Below are 20,985 nucleotides of genomic sequence, written 5' to 3'. Positions count from 1 at the left end.
CTATGAAAATACATTTTGTCACTAACGGTATTGCATGTCTTAAAATCTCTACATGTTGTTTCCCTGTCAGTTTGCCATCATTTCTGATTAAATAAGCTACTCCAGATGATGAAATACAACCCCATACCAGAACAGAAGCTCCCCCATGCTTAATTGTTGGATGTAGATAATCAGGGGAATAAGCCTCTCCAACCCTTCTTCCTACATACTGTTGTAAATCCTTTGCTAGAATACTTCTTACTTTAAGTAAAAATTTTTCTCATTTCTTATTGATTAGTTTACAATCTTATTTTAGTTCTTACTTTTCAAATCTTGTTTTAGATAAAATAAGCTGAATTGTTAATCATTAATTATTAGCATTCATGTCTGCTACTTTTTAAATTAATTTCCTTTGGGTTAGAAAGAGCTAGCATGAAATTTTTGAAAAGTTAAAACCTTTTAGACATTAAAATGTTTTAAAAGTAGCAGCATTAAAAAAGTACTTGTAAAATCAATTTGTTTATGCTTTAGCAAAGTGCCAACAAATTGGAAGTTTTCTTAAAAGAAAAAGAAACAGTCTTACTATTGGATGAGAATAGCAGGCGCAAATTGCGCCATGATATCACTTGGGATTTTATTGTGCAAAGAGTATCACAATATAATTTGATTGAAATTGAAAGTGTAAAACCATCTATGCAGCTAGAATCTATAAAGAGAAGGCATAAGGTTATCTTTTTAATTAGTTCATATTTTAAGGTGCTGTAACAATTATCTTCACAATTAAAAATTGATTGCATAGTTTTCTCTAAATAAGCTATGATTTTTATAAATCATAAGTTTTTTACTTTTTTAACAAAGCACGAAATATTAAGTAGTAAATTTTTTTTTGAATGACTCATCTATTTTTTAACAAAAATTTGTGCATAGATGTCCTTATTTTAAATTGCTTGATTTTATTATGTTTGAAGTATTGTTGATGGTTTATTTGCAGAGTTTGTAGATAAGAATAGTTTTCCTATTTATTACAACTGTTATAGGAAGTTGCTAATCTTTATCAATATGTCATTCAAATTGCAGAAGAGAGTGAGACAAATTTTTTGCTTATTTATGTTTGATAAAGTTTGGGTTCTTTGATAAAAGATGAATGTAATGAAATGAAAAAATATATTTTCATTTCATTACATTGTCTTTTTCATGTTTATTAGTTTACCCAATGAAAATTAACTTTCATTGATTTTTTTTTTTATAAAGCTTTTTTTGTTTGAGAAATTATACAATGTACCCTATATAAAAACATTTTGTTTTAGGAGGTCCACAGATTAAGGCATCTCATGTATTTAATCATGTGATAAACATTTTACAAAAGGTTGATCAAAGCAGCCCTTTTATTGGAGTATATAGTAATATCCTACTTAAAGCCTTCTTGACAAAGCATAAGCATTCTGCAGAATTAACTACTAAAAATTGGCAAGGTAAACCTTTGTCATTATTCTATCTCATTTATGTAATCAAAAAAAAAGTCTATTCAAGTACCTTTTTGTATAAAAAAGGTACTTGAAAGGTAGAAACAGAACTGAAAATAAACAATGTTAAAAAGTTCACTAAATGCTCAAAAGATGCATTGTTTTAAAATAAGTTCTTAAGTCATCCAGGAATTTTTGAACAAATAAATAATAAATTAACAATTCATCTATAAATATTATTTTAAGTTTAAACTATTTTACTGCTTAAAACAAGTATTTTTATTTTATAATTTTTTTTAGAGATCTTAATGATTTACTGCAAATTTATAATGGAGTATCCTTCAACTACTTCTCCTGTCCAATACGCTCAAGTTGTCCAACAATTACTTATGATGTCATTGTTTATTTCTAAAATTCCAAATGATTTTCTGCTGAGTTTCTTTGAAAGGATTTTTAAGTCAGGAAAGTGAGTCTGCCTTATTTTAATTGTTCCAAAATGTATTTATGAAAAATGGTTTAAAATCACACACAGTTAACAAATGCGATATTATTTTAAGTGTTAGTCAAAAATTATGTGGCATATAGTACAATCTTTGCATTTAACATTTTGATTTTCTGGATTCATACTCTCAAGTATAGTGATTGTGGTAATCTGTTAAATGAGATTATACACAGTAGCAGCCAAAAAGATGAGACCACCTCATCCGATTGGAGTCATACTTTTTTGATTAATACATTGACTAGATAGTGTGTTAATTAAAAATGCATGACTTCATGTAAAAATAAGCAAAACAGACACAAAGCTGTCAAAAGACACTCTAAGAAACCAGTTTATTGTTTATTTTTACAACTGATTAGTTGATTAAAAAAACTACAAAAAAAACACATAACCAATTGTGGTGTTAAACTATAAAATATTATTTGCATGCTTTAGGATTGTTTTAAACATGGCCTGCCTAGAGACAATTGCCTTCCTATTAGAATTGGGTTGCAAAAATTGATTTTATCAAACACTATCTTCACATCAAAAGGTTGAGGCAATTTTCTCTGGAATGATGACTCTAAATTTATACTCAAATACACTTAGTACTTGCATGTATTAAGTTTTTCCAGTACATGTAAAACTAATAATATGAGCTCTAGATCTCTTTTTTTTAATAAACATGCATATAAAAAACACTTGACATTGTGAAAGTATAAACTACACCATGTGATACTGTTAAAGTATAAACTACACCATATGACAAAAGTATTAACATCACATGTTGCTGTTTTAAACTTGTATTGTTTAGATAAAAAAAAACTTTTTATAGTGTTGTGTAAAGACAGATATTTCAATGAAATATTTTTTTTATAGGCTGGATAAAAATCTTGCTTATCTGGAAATAGTTCTCCGTTCATTTAATTTATTTTGTCAAGCAAGTATATTAGATATTAGGAAAAAATTATGTCAAATGAGCGAAGAGCTGTTCTCTGTATTCATCCAAATATGGAAGTATCATGCTCCAAATATAAAGGTATATTGAAATTATGACAATTTGTTCATCTTATGAGTTTATACTAAAATGTTAGCTGTTAAACTTTAAATTTAGAAATGTTATTTTAACTTAGATTCAGCTTGTTGAATTCTTCAATAAACTTTTAGTCATGCAGAAATACTGTTGCAGTAAGAATAGATGCTGGCAGGTAAATATTGTGTGCCACTTATACTTTTGCCATCTGACATTTATCTCCTTTTTTAAATAAGTTCAAACAAAAAACTGTTTACAAAATTCTACCATTCAAAAATCGACTTGCAGTTCATTTAAACAATTTTTTACCTCATAAAATCCCCCCTACCCAACCCCCAACCCCCACCCCCAAAAAAAAAAATTTTGGAAGCCTGTAAAAGTAGTTGTTCTTAACCCTTTTATTTTATTTTAAATATTATAAATGGTGTTATTAATGGTTGTTTTGCCTAATATTTGTTCTTAAGACCTGACAAAAGAAAATCTGGTCATAAGGCAAAGATTAGGATGTAGATTGTTCCATAAATGAATAAATGCAACATTTATAGAGAAAATGAATAGTTAGTAATGAATTAAACTTAATGAACCTAATTCAGAAAGCAAAACAATTCAAATCAAAAAATTAGGAAACCTACTCACAGTTTCTGCTAAAGAATCTTTAAAAATGCAAATACCATCAATGTGTGCAATACATGCATCTGGCAGAACAAATTTTTTTTCTTGTGGTAATTTACAGATAGTTAAATTGTCAATAAATAAGAAAAGAGATTGTTCTGGCCCACGTGATGTTATGATTTTTTTTAAATGTTCTTTATATGTTGCATAACTAAAAAATTCAATAGAAAACTCAAACTTTGAGAAAGAGTAAGATGTCACTGTAATGTAAAACATTTAGTGAATATTTGCCAGGATATAAACAAAATAATAAATAAATGCTCCTAACTTTGATAATGTAAATATTGTTAATCGTATTTGATAAAATCTAATTTTTATATTTTAAGGGAATTTTTTATGGCGAAAAATTGCTCAGACCAGCAGCATTCTGTAAGCATAAGAAATCAGTTTAAGCTTTATTATTGTAATGAAATTTGGTATGATGTTTCATCAAAAGAAACATTTCTCAAAATCTTAAAACTTTTTTTATTGTAAATACTTCATGAATCTGATATTAGTTTTGGATATAAATGATTATCTGATTGTTAGAATAATCTAAATGTTTTAAGGTCTGTGCTGTTTTTTGCAATAATTATAAGTATGCAAAATATATTTTTTATTTTTAACTTCTTTTGTTTTTTTGCTATAAAATAATTGTTTAAAATATTTTCTTTTAGGAATGTTTACATGAGCTATTTAGTTTAGTTTACCAGGAATTTTTTTACATGAGTGGACGAATCTCAATCCACAGGTTTGAAACGTTACATACAAACACATACAAAAATTCTTTTTGTATATATTTTTATTTTTATTTATTTGAGTGGATGCATCTCAATCCATGTTTGAAATGTTACATGCAAATACATACAGAAATTCTTTTTGTATGTGTTTTTATTTATTTACTCCTTTTGAAAATTGCATTTACACTGAACTTTAAATTTTTATCAGAAGACAATCATTTGAATAGAGAAAGATTGTTGTTGTAAGTCTTAATTTTAGGGTAATTTTTGGGTAATCACTAAAAGTTCTGTAAATATTTCTCATTACCTGAAACACTTTGATGCAATCCCAATATTCATTTTATGGTTTTAAAAAGCCTTTATATATTATAATATCTTTTACAAATAGCAATCTTGAAAAGCATAACGGATGATTTCTAGAAAATTTGTCATTTTCTATTATACCTTGAGAGTTGCTAAATTACTGAAAATATTTCTTTAAATAATATTTTTAAAAGACAATATTTTTATAAAGATTGTTTTTTTGCATTCAATTTTTACTCACAATTCAATTTATATTCAAAATGTAGTTAAATCAAAACTTTAGCGTTGTTTACATTAACTCACCACAAAGTTTGTGACGGTCCCAAGTCCGTATAAAAGTAGGAGGGATGTGAATATTGTGATTAAAATGGAATTTGATTTCTTTATGATGAAATTCTGAAAGGGTTTTAATATACAGTAACCTAATTTTTGGGTAGAGCTGTCTGTGACTTTTTATAATTGCTGGTATAAGGTTATATTATAAACTAAATTAGGAAATTTTAAAAAACAGTATCAGTTGAATTTGAGATAAAAATCATGCATCAATAAAATCTTCTTTTTTCACTTAATTTTACAACAAAATTGAAAAACCACTGCAAATTGCACTTTAAAAAGTTTGCATTTAAGTCTTTAAACTACAAAAGTTTACTTTATGCTATATTTTATAAAAGGTTTGTAATTGGTTACTATATTTATGAAAGGTTTTGTAATTAGTTACTATATTTTAAGGGCCTGGAAAGTAATTTTAAACAATTTGTTAAAATAGAAATTTGAAATAAACTTATATTCTGTTATATTTTGTGCTTTTCTTTTTTTTAATAAAGAATGATTGAGTTTTTAACTATAAAAAAAATGTTTGATATAATAATTAAAGAAATAAAAAATCAAAGCTAATGAATAAATTAACAAGGTATGGTGTTTGCAAAATATGACAAGTATTCAAGAGTTTTATTTTATTCTCCTTCTTTTATCATACCATTGATTTTAACTAAATCTCCATCTAGCATTGGAAAAACAACCCCCACTTAATCCTGTTTCACTTTAAAAAGTTTTAATGACACTTGTGCATTCCTAAGTGTCAAAAATTATACAATAGATGTAATATTTAAGCATGAAATAATAAAAATGAGATCTAAGCTTATGCTTAAAATTTCTTTAAATTAGTGAATAATCAGCAAAGCAGAGATAACACCTAATGGTTGCACTGATGATTTTGGCCATTTTTTACATTTTTTATATGTATCTCACAAGTGATCTCAAGCTTTTGGCTGGCAATGTAAAGAATGAACACATAAAATTCACACTGTTTATAATCTTTGTTTTAAAAATTACAACACTTTTTTTTCTTTTCTTAAAAAAAAAATCTTTTTCTGTACCTTAATGAAACATATTTTGTTCACATCATGATTTATTTTCAGCAACAAAACTGTTTGTGAAGAAATAGATATGATTCAGTTTGCAGCATCAGTTTTCTCTCAGGTGAGTTTCCTAGGAAATCTTTAACTAAATTTCCTAGTAAGCATTATCCTATTTTGTTAGTTGTTTAAAATATTTATATGCAAAAATATATTAAATCATTTTTATCAAAAAACTTTTTTAATTAGATGCTTGCTCTAACAGCAGAAAATCAAAATACATCGCTTAATTTCTCAATTGCAAGTACAGGAATGGCTCGCAAAAAAACTAAAGTGTCTTTTGACTCACCATTAGATATGTTACTTCAGGGGATGCAAAAAGTTACAGACTCAGACTCTTCGGTAGTATGGTATACATTTTTTAGTCAGATTATTCTTTTTTATTTTTAGATCTTTGTTTATTTGTACCAAAAATCTTTTCTAGCACATATTGTGCAGGTAATTTTTTTCTTAATCTTTCCAATACTAAACTACCATCATTGATAATATCCAGAAAGACCAGTGCCAACCAGTCATAATTTCAATACTTCTACATCTAAAAAAATGGGTTTACAAAAGGCCCACTTTTTGCCATTACCTGCAGCAGATCAAATATTCATTAAATCTGAGTTTTGTCAATTCCCAATACTTAGTTCCACTATGCCAAACTTGTGTTAAGTTGTTTGTCACAGAGAATGTGTTAAGACTTATTATTTGGTCTTAATCAAGATATTCAATATAAAGTAAGCCAAATTATAAAATTTTTTTTTTAGTATTGATAGAACAATGTTCATTTTACTTTTAAAAATGTTTTTGAAAACATTAGTTTTTTTTAGTTTTAAATTTTTTTATGTTTAACTAGATTTCTTGTATCAAATTGGAAATTTGTGAACATCCCAGATTTTTGACATTCTCCATTTTGAATTCTTATCAGAAAATCTTAGAAAATTTTTTAAAAGCATGTAAACAAAATAAATTTATAAAATGGTTACTTTACCTTTTTTGCTGCATCTGTGTTTCCTTGAGCAATAATAGTAATAAAAATTATTTTCAAAATCTTCCCAGGTTGCAAATGCTGGATGAGCTTTTCAAGACCCACAAGTTGATTATGCTAAAAAATAACATGTCAACTGATTTTCTTTCTATTTTGCATCATAACCTTCTCTCTTGTAAAAAGTAAGTTTACTTAATCTTAGCTTTTTTTTTTTTTTTTTTGTAAAAAAAAAAAGAAAAAGATTTGCTAATTTAAATAAAAAATAAAATAATTAAAAAAAATAACAGAAAGATTTGTAAATTGTTTTAATATATATATAGCTGAAAAATAGCTCAAATTACTTATATATGTAGAAATAATTTGTTTTGAGATTGACTCCTTGTTATTGCATGTTCCTAACACTTGAATGGGTAAAAGTTGGTTGAAACCATTATTCTCCCTAAAAATTCCAACTTGATATTTTTATCTTTAGAAAAGAGATTTTGAAATGGATATTAAAGCCACTTTTGTCTATCTTGTTAGCACAGCCACCTGATGTTATTGCTGAAAATACAAATCCATTATTTTTTTCTGTATCAAAAGCTTGTTTAAAAGTTTATAATACAGATCCAGGTTTATTTGAGGCGATTAATGTGGTGACTTTTTTATGGAAGGTAATTTTTGTTATAAAAGAAAAGTTATGAAAATTTAAGTAAGGTAATGCTAGTTATAGTCTTTTTTGTAGGCTTAATAGAAATAGTTCTAATCCAAATGATAAACCTAAAACAAGTTTTAGACATTCTAAAATATTGTTTGTTCAAAAGATTAGATAAAGACTTTTACTTTATGCATTTTATCTTTGTGTTAAAACAGAAAAAATACACTATCAGTTTAATAAATTTTTTTTCTGTTTTAACACATTTGCTGCCGACTAAGAGCATACTCATAGCACTGGTTGGTTCCAAAACTGTCAACTATGAGTATACTCTTAGACTATTATGTCAAGTGCGTGTGTTAATGAAAAATGGCTCAGCAGCAAATGTGTTAACAGAACTTTTAAACTTAAGTTTTATTAGAGATACATAAGTAAATGAGCCCAAGTGATAGTGTTTTTTTGTTTTGTTCTTCATAAACTTTTGTGTAGGACGACAAAAAGATGATTGCCTTAAAAATTTTCAGGAAAATTTCTATAGATACATTTAACTAAAGAGTTGATGCTGTAAATTTGGCTACTTTTTTTTTTTTTTTTTTACAGAATAAGTTAGTTGGTTGTAGTTCAGATATATTCAGATTATTCTCAATAAATGTTGCAGTACCAAGAAGGTAAAATTTCTGGTACTGGTCTAAATTATTGTAGTTCATTTCTTTTGTTTTTTGCTTGTTTTTTCACGCTAAAGATTTTCTTAGATGAGAATATAGCTCATTATAATGCAAATTTTTATATTTTTTAAATGTTGTTTTTTTTTCTATATAAATACTTTTTGTTGTTTTAGTGAAGTCCTCAATCTTTTGAAAGTAATTTTAGAATCAGGATATTTCCCAGAAAATCTGGATTTGTTTACCAATTCATTGTTCAGCAGTAACGTCTCTTCATGTCATCCATTGCGCCATTACCTACTGCATTGGCTCATGCCTTTTCCTGATGAAACAGAAAGTTTAAAGTTGTTTGAGAAAATTAATAGGTAAGTTTAATTTTATTGTTTTATTAAAACTAAGAAAAAATTCAGAGCTCATAACAATAAAATTTTACATGCAGGTTTATAAGCCTATATTATTAGACTATGACCATTCTAAAGGCTAATTAAAACCATTATGAATGGATTGCATCTTTTTTTATAATTCTGTTACATCTTTTGTTACTAAAGACTTTTTTGAATAACAATAGTTGTAAGAGTATTCTTTAAAAAAAAAAGTGATTTTTTTTTAACATAAAATACCTTTTTTGATATGTTGTTTTTCATTAAAAGAACTATTTTTTATTAAATGAAATATAATGCCATTAATCTCAACCCTTGTTTTTGTCATTCAGTCTGTTCTCGACTGATTGTTTTATGCAAATTATGTTTCATATAACAATATCTTTGGTGAAATTTGGTTTTCATACAAGTTTTAAAAATTATTTCTTAGACCAATACATGCTAATTGTAATTTAATTGCCCATTAGTAGTTATGTTATATACAGGTAAAATGAGTCCAACAAATTATCTGACATTTCTTGTTATTGATTAAAATATTTGTTTAGAAATCCACACTTCAACAAAAAAATCTGTTGCTGTGTTGTTAAAATTAATATTGATGTTACTTTAGTGAAGATTTATCATTGGTAGCATTTATTTTATCTTGCTTAATATCTTCTTCTCCAATTGCATTTTGTAAAACAAACAATTTTTGGTGAGTTTTGTATTATTTATATAATTTTGTAACCATTTCTTCAATATATTTTTGTGGTTAAAGAATCACAAAAATACATTGAAGAAAAGTTAACAGATAATGATAATGATATTATATGAAGGTAAAATATAATTTTGAGCAAATTATCATATTGTTTACAACATTTGTAAAATTATCTTTAGTAGTTCAGTAAAACTGCCCAAATTTGCTCATAAGTTTGCTACAGAAGAGGATTTTCAGATTTTATCTATTGAAATGGTATGAATTTTTGTTTAAAAATTATGTTTGTTAGGGATCTTATGTTTGTTAGGGATCGCCGGTTACAGTATACGGTATACTTACTTTACGGTATACTTGGTATATTAAAAGTTACTATACAGATTAGTATACCTGTTTACTTTTATTTGTGAAGTATTTTTGGACTGGCTTGCTAATTTAATAATTATATTTTCTTAATGAATTAAATTACTGGACCATGTCTAGTATTTGACTTGTAATGATTAAAGTGTTTTTTTTTTTTTCAATTTAATTTTCGTTTCTTAGATTTACTTAGTATAAACTTTAATTTGTTAAGTTGTTATATTTTTATACCAGGCTGTTTGTGCTGCTCTTCACCATTTTAAGATTTAAGATTGTTTATTCTACAGATTTCTCTGATCTGAAATAAATGATAATAATAGTAATCAAAAAAATCAATGATTAAAAAGTTTAGTTTATGTTATACTTTACAGTATTCTTTACGGTATACTATACAGTAAACTGTACAATAAATTTTTAGTATACTGTACACTGGCGATCCCTAATGTTTATGTAATATTGTAGTAGATAAATTAATTTAATTTTTTTTAGAGGGAGAATCAATCTTTTTCAACTGGAATTCCATCAAAGTTTTCTAAAGATATGTTTAAGTATGCGTGTTTATATTATTCTAATAGGTTCAATCTTTTAAAACTTTTATGAATTAAACGCTAATCTAGCATTTGATAATTACACCTTAAGTTTTATTAAGTTTTATATTACAATTCTTAAAGCTACAACCAGCGTAGTAAAGAAACATTTTCATACATTTAAAAACTCCAAAAAACATTAAGTCCTCTTTTAAAAAAATATTGTTATCTAAAATGAAATAAAAAGTGCTTTGCCATGTTTTAAAAAAGGTACAAATATAAAGAAAAAAATGTAAAGATAAAAAAGAAGTGAACATCTTTTGTAGTTTATCTAATGATGAATCCAGAAAACACTAAAGTACATCATGACCCTTTTAAAAGGTCATGATGTATTATTTTTTAATACTATGAAAATGTATTATGAAGATCCATGATAATTCTTAAAAAGAAAGTTTTTGGATCTGATAAGTTGATTTTAAAGGCAAACCAGTTAAAATGTTGTATAGAGTGTTTTAATTGTAAGTATGTTGTTTATAACCTAGAAAGTAAGCAAATCACTGTTTCAAAAATTCTGGTATGCAAGAATTAAAAACAGAAATTCACATTTTATTTAGTTCAAAAATCATTTGTTCAAAGATCATTTGTTTTTTGAATGATAATTTATCAATTAAACAGGCTCACTATTTGTTAACTGAGTTTTTAGGTAGAAAATGTTATCAAGTAGTGTTTAAAAATACAATGTCAAGTAAGTTGTGATAAGTTAGTTGTGATAACTCAATAAGAAATTTTCAAAATATCTGAAAAAAGTACAAGTTTTTTTTAATTTTTAGTGTAAAAAAACTGTTTTTTTTTCCCTTTTTTCAAAGAAAGTATGACAGACTGAGTACAATTGAGAAAACTGTCTTGGAAAAGCTAAGTTTCATGGTAGATCTTGTTGTAACTTATTCTGCTATGGTGAGAAAATTTTTTTGAAATTTTTATGAAAAAACTAAAAAATAATAAAACATACATCAAGTACATTTATTTCCTTAAATCTAATTTTATTGTTGACATTTTCATAGACAATCTGTATGTGAATACAGATTGTCTATGAAAACATCAACAATATATATGCTACTAGAATGTAGTTGAGCCATGTGTTTCCTCAGTCCTGTTGCCAAATTACTATTTTCAACAACTTATCCAAAAAATAAAAAAATATACTTTAGTTGTGAAATCAGTTGTTAAATTTTATCTAGGCATTCTTTTCATGAAGAACTCTTATTAGTTCTCTAAAATAAAAAAAGAAAAAAAGCTATATAAAAATAAACTAGTCAATTTGACAAAACTTAAAATATTTCAGCAACTCTGCAAAACTAAAGACATTATTCAAAATTGGTACAAACATCCTTGATAATTGAAATTTTATCCAAATTTTAAAAATTTTTTTTACATTTTTATTATTTGTTTTACTAGATTTTTATAGTAATTTTATAATAATTGGTAATAAGTACGATTAAAAATTTTTTTTTTTTCTTTTTTTAGGAAAATGAATCTGACTTGTTTCGGATTTTAAAATTAACCACTAATGTTTTTGTATTTCTGATGCATTTCATTATGCATAATGAAATGTTTTTAAAAGGAACAAGAGTAGGTGAAAAAGTATTTTCTATGCAAGAACAAGTGGTGGGGAAGTATTTACATCTTTTTGAGAAAGTTATAAATTGCAAAGACAATGGCAAATATAAATCTATCATTGAATCTTTAGTTGTCTACAGAAAAGCTGTAAGTATTTGAAGAGTTATTTAATGTCATTAACATATGTAATTTTTAAATAGTTTTTTTGTCCAGCAACATTTTTATTATAACTTAAACCAGAATCCTGATAACCAAACAGTTTTTAATAGATACAATATCTAAGTTAATGATCCTAACTTTCATTATAACTGATCAAACTATTTTAAAGGAATGAGCAGAGAGATTTTTTTACTTTTTTATTAATACTTTTTTAAACACTAAGGAAGTCATCCTCAATTCCAATAATATGAACGAATGATCAAGAAAAAATGGTATTAGAATGGATGTCAGCAAGTGTAACTCTTGTTCTGACCTCATTTTTTGAAATAGGATAGCTTTCTGATAGAAGCATTTGAAAATTATGCGAAGTTTGTTGCAGTTCTGCTAGTGAACCTCAAGATAGATAGACAAAAACAACTCTGTAATAACTTTTTAGTTCTTTTAGTTCATGTAAAGTTCTCCATTTTAAACAAGTATATGGCCTTTACCATCCAAAAAGCTATATGAGTTGTTGATACATTTTGTGATATCCAACCAACCAGTTGTCAGAGATAGAAGTTCAAGATCTTCACATATATCATTTCTTGCAGTTCGCAACACTTAATTTCTGACAGTCAGTATAAATAGTGCAGCTTTTTTTTTTGACTGATGTTTTTTATGGCCCAATTGTTTTTAAAGACCTAGAAGTTCAGATCCCATATATAGTCTTCTAATGTTATATTCTTTGAAGGCATCTAAAAAAAAAACTTTCGAGTATATAATTGTGGCAATCCATCCAAAGCAGACTTTATTCAAGGCTGTTTAGTTCCTCTGATTATTTACTGTCTTTAGCTTCTCTTGCTTATGTTGTGCAGATGGTGTTGACAAATGACAGCTAAAATATTAATGCATGCCTCTTGATGTGCTCCTGAATGCTTCTTCTTTTGGTAAGTTTAATATAAGCATGCTCAAAGAATTCAGTCTTAAATTCTTATTACAATGTTAAAAATTGCAAATCTGCTAGGTTCTTGATCACCTTTTCAGGATCTAAATTGCTAGTATCAAATAGTTAGGTGAATTTTGTTAAGTCTTTTGGTTTAGCTTGAAACTCTTATTAACTCTTTTGTGATTTTCCAACAGGGTATCATGCTAATTATACGTTCTTAATTTTCTTGAGAATATCCTGTTCTAAGATACAGCAATGTGAATCATGGTAAATAATAAAGTTAAGTTAATCACATCTTTTTTGGATGTAAGTCACCTGGTATATCTTCATTCAGATACCCAAATAACTGATATTCTCCTTTCTACTTCCTTGTGTGACAGGCTTTGGTAAAACCATTTGTATCTCATAGCTTCTGTTATTTAAATAAATTTTATCAGCCTTTGAAATTTACACAGAAAAGTATGCATTTGCTGCACTCCACATAAAAATTGTACATTTTACAATTGTACATTTGGTATTATATACCTAAAGAAAATTTGACTGTGAGCAAATATATTTTCCCGACCCAAATTGGAATTGACTTGAAATTAATAATTTGCATCAAAACATTTTTACATATGTGAGTTTACTTAAAGTTCAAAACCTGGTGGTTGTAGTAAATTTTTTTTTTATCCACAGATTTATTATTACCTGGATGAGGTTGGATTTCTGTCAAAAGTTTTGCCTCCTTCACTTGTTAACCTGTTCCTGCACATTGCTGAGATGAAAGTAATTTACAATTCATTTCTTTTTTTTTTAATTGTAATATATGCATTCTACATATATTACAGAATGCCTTTATTAGTTCATTAAAATGATTGCAGGTTTTTGAACAAAAACTTCCGTTTGAATTTTTATCTGGACCAATGTCTCAATCAAATTTATTTGAGATGACAGATATTGACAGCGAAATGAACAGTTGCTGTCTGCAAAAAAAGCTCTACATCATTCCAGGTATACTTGTCACCTTACAATTTTATGGCAATAAAATTTTTTAAAAGGATGGTAAAGAAATAAAACATTCTCATATAGAGGAGAATAATAATTCCACATGCTGCTTATAAAAAGTTTTCTTTAAATTTTACATAAAAACAAGTAAAACAAAAGTTTTTTTCATGATTTGTTCACATTAGATCACAATCCTATAAGAAGAGATCTTTTATCTGAAATTGAAGAAATACAGTTAACATCTTGTGAAGTTGCAATGTTCTTACTATTAGAATCTGAGAGTTTTACTAAAGAAAAAGAAAAATTTTGCTCCATTTTTAAAGAGGTTTTCTTAGACAATTTTGAGCATTTTTTTTTAACTGGTGTTTTAATTGAATTTTCTTAATTTTACATTTTTTGATTGTGTGATATTAAATGATAAACTTTTTTCTTAAACTTCTGTTATTTAAAAATTTCTTCCAGATAAAAGATGTTAGTAATGTCCAATTACAAATGGTAAGTGAGACTTTTAATGTGCCACTATGTAATTTGTAAAAGTTTGGTTTGTGCATACACACACACATTAAAATTGATAACTGGGCTAAAATCTATAAAAAAATTATTATTAAAATTAATAAGTTAATTTGTAAGGTCCTCACCAGCCTTCTGAAGAATGATAGGTTTTTAATAATCATCTGACATCAAACTTTTTGAGCTTAAAATTACTTTAACATACCCAGACAACCATTTCATGTTAGGCTGAGTTTCAAAAATTGAAAAAATTTGAAACACTCTAATGTGTATGTATGTATGTATGTATGTATGTATGTATGTATGTATGTATGTATGTATGTATGTATGTATGTATGTATGTATGTATGTATGTATGTATGTATGTATGTATGTATGTATGTATGTATGTATGTGTGTGTGTGTGTATGTATATTTATGTATATAAATTAAAATAATAGTTGGAATATCAAATCATTCTCTTTCTTTTTATCAGTTAATTCGTTGTAATCATTTTATGGCAAACTACTGTGTTATTCTCCAACCAACATTCATTCTTTTTTTGGTTACACTTTCAAGGTAAAACCTTTATTAGATACTTTTTTTTGAATGATTTTGTCCTCATTAAAACTTACTTTATTATTAAAAAGAATTTTGAATTATTTTTCAACAATTAAAAGTGCAAATGAATTGTAAGTCTCAGCTTATTTTTTTATTTCTAATGTGACCACAAATTTCATTAAAAGTTTACAGCACTTTCAAAAAAATTCTGATCTGTAACAATCTTTATGTATAGAGTCTGTTATTGTTTATGCAAAAGCTTTGAAAATAAATACAAATGCAGAGAAACTGTTAAAAAGGGGAAATGAATACTAAAAATCAAGCAATTATTAACTTTCTCATGAATGGCACCAGATCAAAAAAACATTGTCAAAATACTTAACAAGTCTTTAAGTACTGTTTTCACTGTGATTTCACATTTCCAAAAGACTTTTCATGTAAAGAGGAAGCCTTTTGAAAATTTTGAAAATTTGAAAACAGTTGTTCAAAAATTTGTTCACTTCAAAAATGTTCACCTCAGTTGATCAAGTTTGTCAAAAGTTGAATTTCTTTAAAATCAGCTTAGTAATTTTGATCCTGGAAAAACTTGTCATATTCTGTTTGTAATCCTAGAGGATATTTTTGTGTTTCAGCAGGATGATATTCCTACTCACAGTTCAAAGAAGGTTCATATTATGCCCCAGTGTTATGTCCCAGTATAACCTGCTAAATTACTGGTCAAAATTCATCAGATTTATCAACCTTTAACTACACAGTATTAGTTGATTGAGTTAGACACAAGTGTCCTTGAGTTTTAGTTGAGTAGATATTAATGGAGTTCATTTTGGAAGAAAATGTGCTAAATCTATTTCTAAATAATTACATCTTTTATGTAATAAATATGAAAATATTTCTAAATAATTTTATTTAATAAATTTATTTTTGCATCACCAATCTAAGTTTATTTTTTGCAAAAAATAAACTTTAGTTAGAGATATGCATCTGCAGTGGAAGTGACTTTTTTTTTTGAAGTTAGAAGTAGTATACAGTATTTTCAGAAAATAATTGTTTACAAAAATTAGCAATTGCATTATCTATGTTCAAAAAACATTCACTTAAGATAAAAAATAGTTAAATTTTATATGGAGGTGATTATACTTAATGCTGTTATTTTAGATCATTTCTTTCTATGCATCGGTTTGACCAAGATGTGTGTTCAGCAATTTTATCTGGTCTGGTTTGTTACATTCAGGGAATAAAAAATCTTATTCATGATGTAACGATTGATGAAGCTCGCTTAAACATTATTAAAATTCTGAGTGTATTTTGGTATTTTTGATGTTAATTTGGTGTTTTTTTTATAAAATATTCTGATCTATTGAATACTAATGTTATTTTTTAATTCTTATTAATAGTGTAACTAACTATTAAATTAGTGACATTAATAACTAATAATAATAATAATAATAATCTTAGTAAGAATAAAAAAATCTAAATAAAGTTGCTTTTAGTATTCAAATAGTTTTGAAAAGAAACTATTTTCTTAGTGGTTATTTTAGGTCAGTACGCAAAGAGAAGTGTTGCCCAGAGCTTCGAATTAATTTAGCTACTGCTCTTAAAAATATTATTATGGTAGAAAATAAAGACTCAGGAATGTGGAAACTTGAGTTAAATGAAAGTGAGAGTAATGAAGGTAAAGAGTTCCTCTTTTTGTTTTAAGCTATTTATTGCTGTCTTAGATAACAGTGGTGTTGTTCTTGTTTTTATATTGCTGTTCTTAAGATTTCTGTTAATACTTTGTTTTTGATCTTAGTTTCTGTTATCCTGCCATTTTTCTGCCATGTTTCTAATAACGTTTAGAACTTTGCATCTTATTTAATTACAAATTGCTATGTAATTGTAATTTGGTTAAAAATTTTTTTATCTACTTCATAATGCTATTGATAATAATTTAAAATTTCAGTAGATTCTTTGGATTCACCTGCTTACCTGCTCATTCAGCTTCTCGTTGATGACAGTATGTTGGTGCGCATACACACTTCTAAATTATTGAATGTTTTGTTTCTCAACAAAAGTCCAAAAGAGAAAGAAAAGCATTTTTCATTTCTATTAAAAACACTGGAAAAATCACTGCGTAGTTTAATCCACCTTGATAAACAGGTTAAGTTACATTAAGATATTTATATTTTCTGAATTTTAATTTTTTGTTCTTTTATAACTTTGTTTTCACTTAAAACCCTTTTTTTAAATTTTATTTTTACAGATATCAGATGCTTGTAGAGAGGATGAAACCTCTAACAGGAAATTAATTGTGGTGCTAACATTATGTGAGGTTATGGCCTGTGACACCTACCTTCATAAAAGTGCATTATTAACCTTGTTTAATTATGCAGAAGCTGGGTTGCTCCTACCAAATGAAGTTTTAAAGGTTTTTAGTTTCACTTAAGTTATTTACGCTGGTTTTCTTTATATAAATTGCTTCCAAATTACTTTCACAGTTATTATTAGTTCAATTTCAGCACCCTTTAGTTTTTAATTACTAAAAAAAACTACTTGACAGATTTTTAAAATTTTTTTACGCAATGAAGCTAACTAAATAATGTAGTTCAATGATATTTTACTTTTTCATTGCATGCATAGAAACTAAATATTTAAATATTAAAAGGATTGATTTAAATATTAAAGGGTGCTGAATTTCATTAAAACAAACTATATTTTTATTCAGAGATTAAATGTTTTGTAATTTTATTTCCAACCTAAAACATGTTTTTTTACTGTCTTACTATATTGACAATTATTTGGCTGACATGGATCACACCAAAATCTTTTTTTTTTTTGTTTTGTTTTAGGCATTAGAAAATGTCTCAAGTAGACTTCATTACAAAACTACTGCTGCATTTATCAAGCCTAGACTAGGTTTTATTATTTATTATTTTCTGGAGAGGAATGGTTGCATTGACAATTTCCCATCAGGTTGTTTTGGAATGTCTTTTGATGATTTTTTGAAGTATGTTGATTTTGAAAATATCAATAATATTTTCAAATAATATTACTTATTAATTCTTGGTAAAAATCCCACTAAAAAATAAACTGACAATTTTAAAAAAAATTAATTTTTTATTCTAAGTTTGTTCTATCACTGGGTGGAAAGATATTGCTTCTTTTATTCATATAATATTGATCTACAACAAAGATCAAAGATCAACAAATATCTATATTATAAATCATTATTTGATCACATTCAAAGCTTAATTTAAACAGTTATTACTTTTGAATTTCTGTGTGTCTTTCAGTAATTAAGTAAAACAATTTTTTTTTTCTGTTTATCATTTAAATAATTTGTTATATGTGTAATATTTTTTAAGATTATGTCTTACTGCTACCCAAAAATCAATAAAACAGTAGGGTTCAATTTTTGCAATTAGTCACAAAAGATGGTATGATAATAAGCACATAATTTGCTCTGTCCACAGAATGTTTCCCTATAAGCTTGTGAAATATGACATCAGCTTTTGTCCCCCCTAAGCCTAGAGATTAACTAATACTAAATTTTTCTTCAAAATTGCATGTTGTATGTTAGAACCTACATTATTTGTCTAAATTGATATCTAAATATCCAGATTTTAAAGCATAAATGACTCAGCATCCCTGGTGCAGGTCTATGAAATGAAAACCATATAGTTCCAACAAGAAGTATGATTGCAAGTTCTAGAAGTTCCTTGTAATCATCTGCTGATGAATTTTAAAGTTTATTTTAGCAAAATTTATTAACTGAATCTTAAAATCAGCAATCTACTGATTTTAATAATTTTTATAATAATACAAAAAAGGACATTAAACTTAAGCATTAAGCAAGTTTCAATGTACTAAAATAGATTATTAAATTTTAAAAATAAATCACTAAATTCTGTAGGTTGTTATCATATTGTTGTTTATCTTTATTGAAGATATTTTACATCAGGCATCTAAACCTATTGCAGTTAGTGGTTTATGCTATGAACTTTCAAATTAAACTTTTAAATGCAGTTTTGCAATTTGTTATCTTGATAATCTATTTATGTCAAGAATGACATGTCATGAGTAACTAGGCTCTGTACATCTTACAATATCACCTGATTAATAATCATTGTGTGGGCTTAAATGGGACTTTCCAACTTTTTTTTTTATGGGCAATACTACACTGCTTGTTTGAATTCTTTGTTAAAATATTAGAAAGGTCTTAAGATGAGCACTAAAGTCAACCATTTGTTATGTAATTTATGTATTTTTTGCACAGTTTATATATTTTTTGCACAGTTTAACAGTATATATATATATATATATATATATATATATATATATATATATATATATATATATATATATATATATATATATACATACATATATACATACATTTTTTGTAGAGAGTACCATAAAGAAATTGTGCCATACATGGTATTAAGAAAAAATTTTAAGGCTATTGAAAATCTTCAGAAATATGGGCTTGGTAATAGCAATTGGAAGCAACTACTGGTTAATAGTTTTGTTTTGATTGCTTCATTCACTTTACCTGTATATGTAGAGCATATGCTAAATGCTAGTTGTTCAGACCCTTCATTTGATATTATGGAACAACTCACTAACTACATAACAATTGAAGTAAGATTTTATTGTAATTTTTTTAGTATTGTTTGTTGAGAGTACCAAAATTTAATCCTGTAAAAATGTAATAAGAAAAAATAGAAATTTTGCCACATAAGATGAATAGTAGGGCAGTTCCAATTCCAATTCCAAAACTAATGATAGATGAGGAAAATTCTGTTCTATTTCTAAAACTAAGAATAATGGTATAATTAACTTTTAATCAAAAATATAAACTGATTAAGGCAAGTTATTTTTAGTGTTTATTTCTATCAAAGCATAAAGATTACAAGTTTAAATTATTAAGTTTATTGCGCACTGTATCAAATTGTAAAATGATAAGCATAAATAAAGTAAACAAACCAACATCATGGTAGAATTTTTTTTTATGTATATAAAAAGTTCAATTTTTTAATAAATCACCAATGACAGAAACACAAAGTTGTTGTAAAAAACTATTTTAATATCATATATATATTTTTTAATATTATAAGAATTTTGTCAATATCATAACAATTTTGTCATTCAAGATAAGACAATTAAGACTGTTATTATCTGTAATTTTTATAGCTTTTATATTTAGTAAAGGTTTTTAGTGTGAATAACTCATTAAGTTTACTAATAGCTGTCATATTTATTGATAATAATATTTAATTAATTTTTTTTTTCTATAATTATTTTTAAATGCATAAAATGCATAAATCTAACTATGACTAAATAAGAAACAAAAATATATTGATACTCTGTTGATATTTTCTGTTGATATTTTTCTATGCAACTAAATATATTTTTCAAATAGATATTTAAAATGGGAAAAGTTATAAAGTTACTTAAAAATAGACCTCATCACATAAAGTCTTGATTTGCAGGACTACCAGATGATCTTCCTGTTAGTGACCTTCCTATATTTAAAAAAGTTGTACAGTTCAGCTGCAAGTTCCATAAACAACTGATTGCCAAAAAAAATGCAGCGTTGTTTATTTGAAAAATGTTTTGATTTACCTGCATGTAAATGTGAAATGCTTGTAGTTAAATGTAATGAAAGGTATTGTAAAAACTTATTCCTTAAGTTTTGAATATTTAAAAAAATATTTTTTCATGTTAACTTACTTTTTTTCATAGTTTATTCATAGTTTATATGCAAAAAATGTTTCATAGTTTATATGCAAAAAATGTTTAACAGTTTAAATATAAATTTCTGCACACTGGTTAGATGTGATGTTAAAGACCGCAGAAAAAAATATTCTTGATGAATCAAATTAAGAAGTCAGTATAAATATATGTACATAGGTTTATTATCATTTTTTCATTTTATTTTGTACACTTTTCTTTTTTCTTTTTACTTTTGTGCTT

The 20,985-nt window shown here is 26.2% G+C and overlaps 2 protein-coding genes across 14 annotated transcripts in view; one reads left to right on the top strand and one right to left on the bottom strand.

Moving 5' to 3' along the window:
* LOC145194091 (rho GTPase-activating protein 24-like) overlaps window positions 1–20,985 on the bottom strand; it is a 206,743-nt gene that overhangs the window by 148,997 nt on the left and 36,761 nt on the right. The window lies entirely within an intron of this gene.
* Window positions 1–20,985, top strand: part of LOC145197219 (serine-protein kinase ATM-like) — a 44,382-nt gene that overhangs the window by 1,475 nt on the left and 21,922 nt on the right. For 2 of the 8 annotated variants that reach the window (XM_090078946.1, XM_090078951.1), the window contains exons 2-30: window positions 511–705; window positions 1,017–1,062; window positions 1,287–1,451; window positions 1,743–1,908; window positions 2,800–2,959; window positions 3,054–3,128; window positions 4,282–4,355; window positions 6,066–6,126; window positions 6,252–6,412; window positions 7,107–7,217; window positions 7,508–7,688; window positions 8,270–8,337; window positions 8,508–8,696; window positions 9,322–9,405; window positions 9,588–9,663; window positions 10,255–10,313; window positions 11,159–11,246; window positions 11,817–12,056; window positions 13,672–13,761; window positions 13,857–13,986; window positions 14,166–14,305; window positions 14,443–14,475; window positions 14,966–15,048; window positions 16,186–16,338; window positions 16,569–16,702; window positions 16,973–17,169; window positions 17,273–17,437; window positions 17,859–18,016; window positions 19,416–19,650. In XM_090078946.1, the coding sequence (XP_089935072.1) occupies window positions 511–705; window positions 1,017–1,062; window positions 1,287–1,451; window positions 1,743–1,908; window positions 2,800–2,959; window positions 3,054–3,128; window positions 4,282–4,355; window positions 6,066–6,126; window positions 6,252–6,412; window positions 7,107–7,217; window positions 7,508–7,688; window positions 8,270–8,337; window positions 8,508–8,696; window positions 9,322–9,405; window positions 9,588–9,663; window positions 10,255–10,313; window positions 11,159–11,246; window positions 11,817–12,056; window positions 13,672–13,761; window positions 13,857–13,986; window positions 14,166–14,305; window positions 14,443–14,475; window positions 14,966–15,048; window positions 16,186–16,338; window positions 16,569–16,702; window positions 16,973–17,169; window positions 17,273–17,437; window positions 17,859–18,016; window positions 19,416–19,650 (3,717 nt within the window). Of the gene's footprint in view, window positions 1–510; window positions 706–1,016; window positions 1,063–1,286; window positions 1,452–1,742; window positions 1,909–2,799; window positions 2,960–3,053; window positions 3,129–3,951; window positions 3,995–4,281; window positions 4,356–6,065; window positions 6,127–6,251; window positions 6,413–7,106; window positions 7,218–7,507; window positions 7,689–8,269; window positions 8,338–8,507; window positions 8,697–9,321; window positions 9,406–9,587; window positions 9,664–10,254; window positions 10,314–11,158; window positions 11,247–11,816; window positions 12,057–13,671; window positions 13,762–13,856; window positions 13,987–14,165; window positions 14,306–14,442; window positions 14,476–14,965; window positions 15,049–16,185; window positions 16,339–16,568; window positions 16,703–16,972; window positions 17,170–17,272; window positions 17,438–17,858; window positions 18,017–19,415; window positions 19,651–20,985 lie in introns of those variants that run through there. The other 6 variants (XM_090078949.1, XM_090078948.1, XM_090078947.1 and 3 more) reach the window with 6 other exon arrangements.

The sequence above is a fragment of the Hydra viridissima genome, unplaced genomic scaffold (genome assembly GCF_058129835.1).
Source record: "Hydra viridissima isolate aposymbiotic clone 2 unplaced genomic scaffold, HvirCarnegie_v1 scaffold_2, whole genome shotgun sequence".
Classification (NCBI taxonomy): Eukaryota; Metazoa; Cnidaria; class Hydrozoa; order Anthoathecata; family Hydridae; genus Hydra; species Hydra viridissima.
This window is presented reverse-complemented; position numbering and strand designations above follow the sequence as displayed.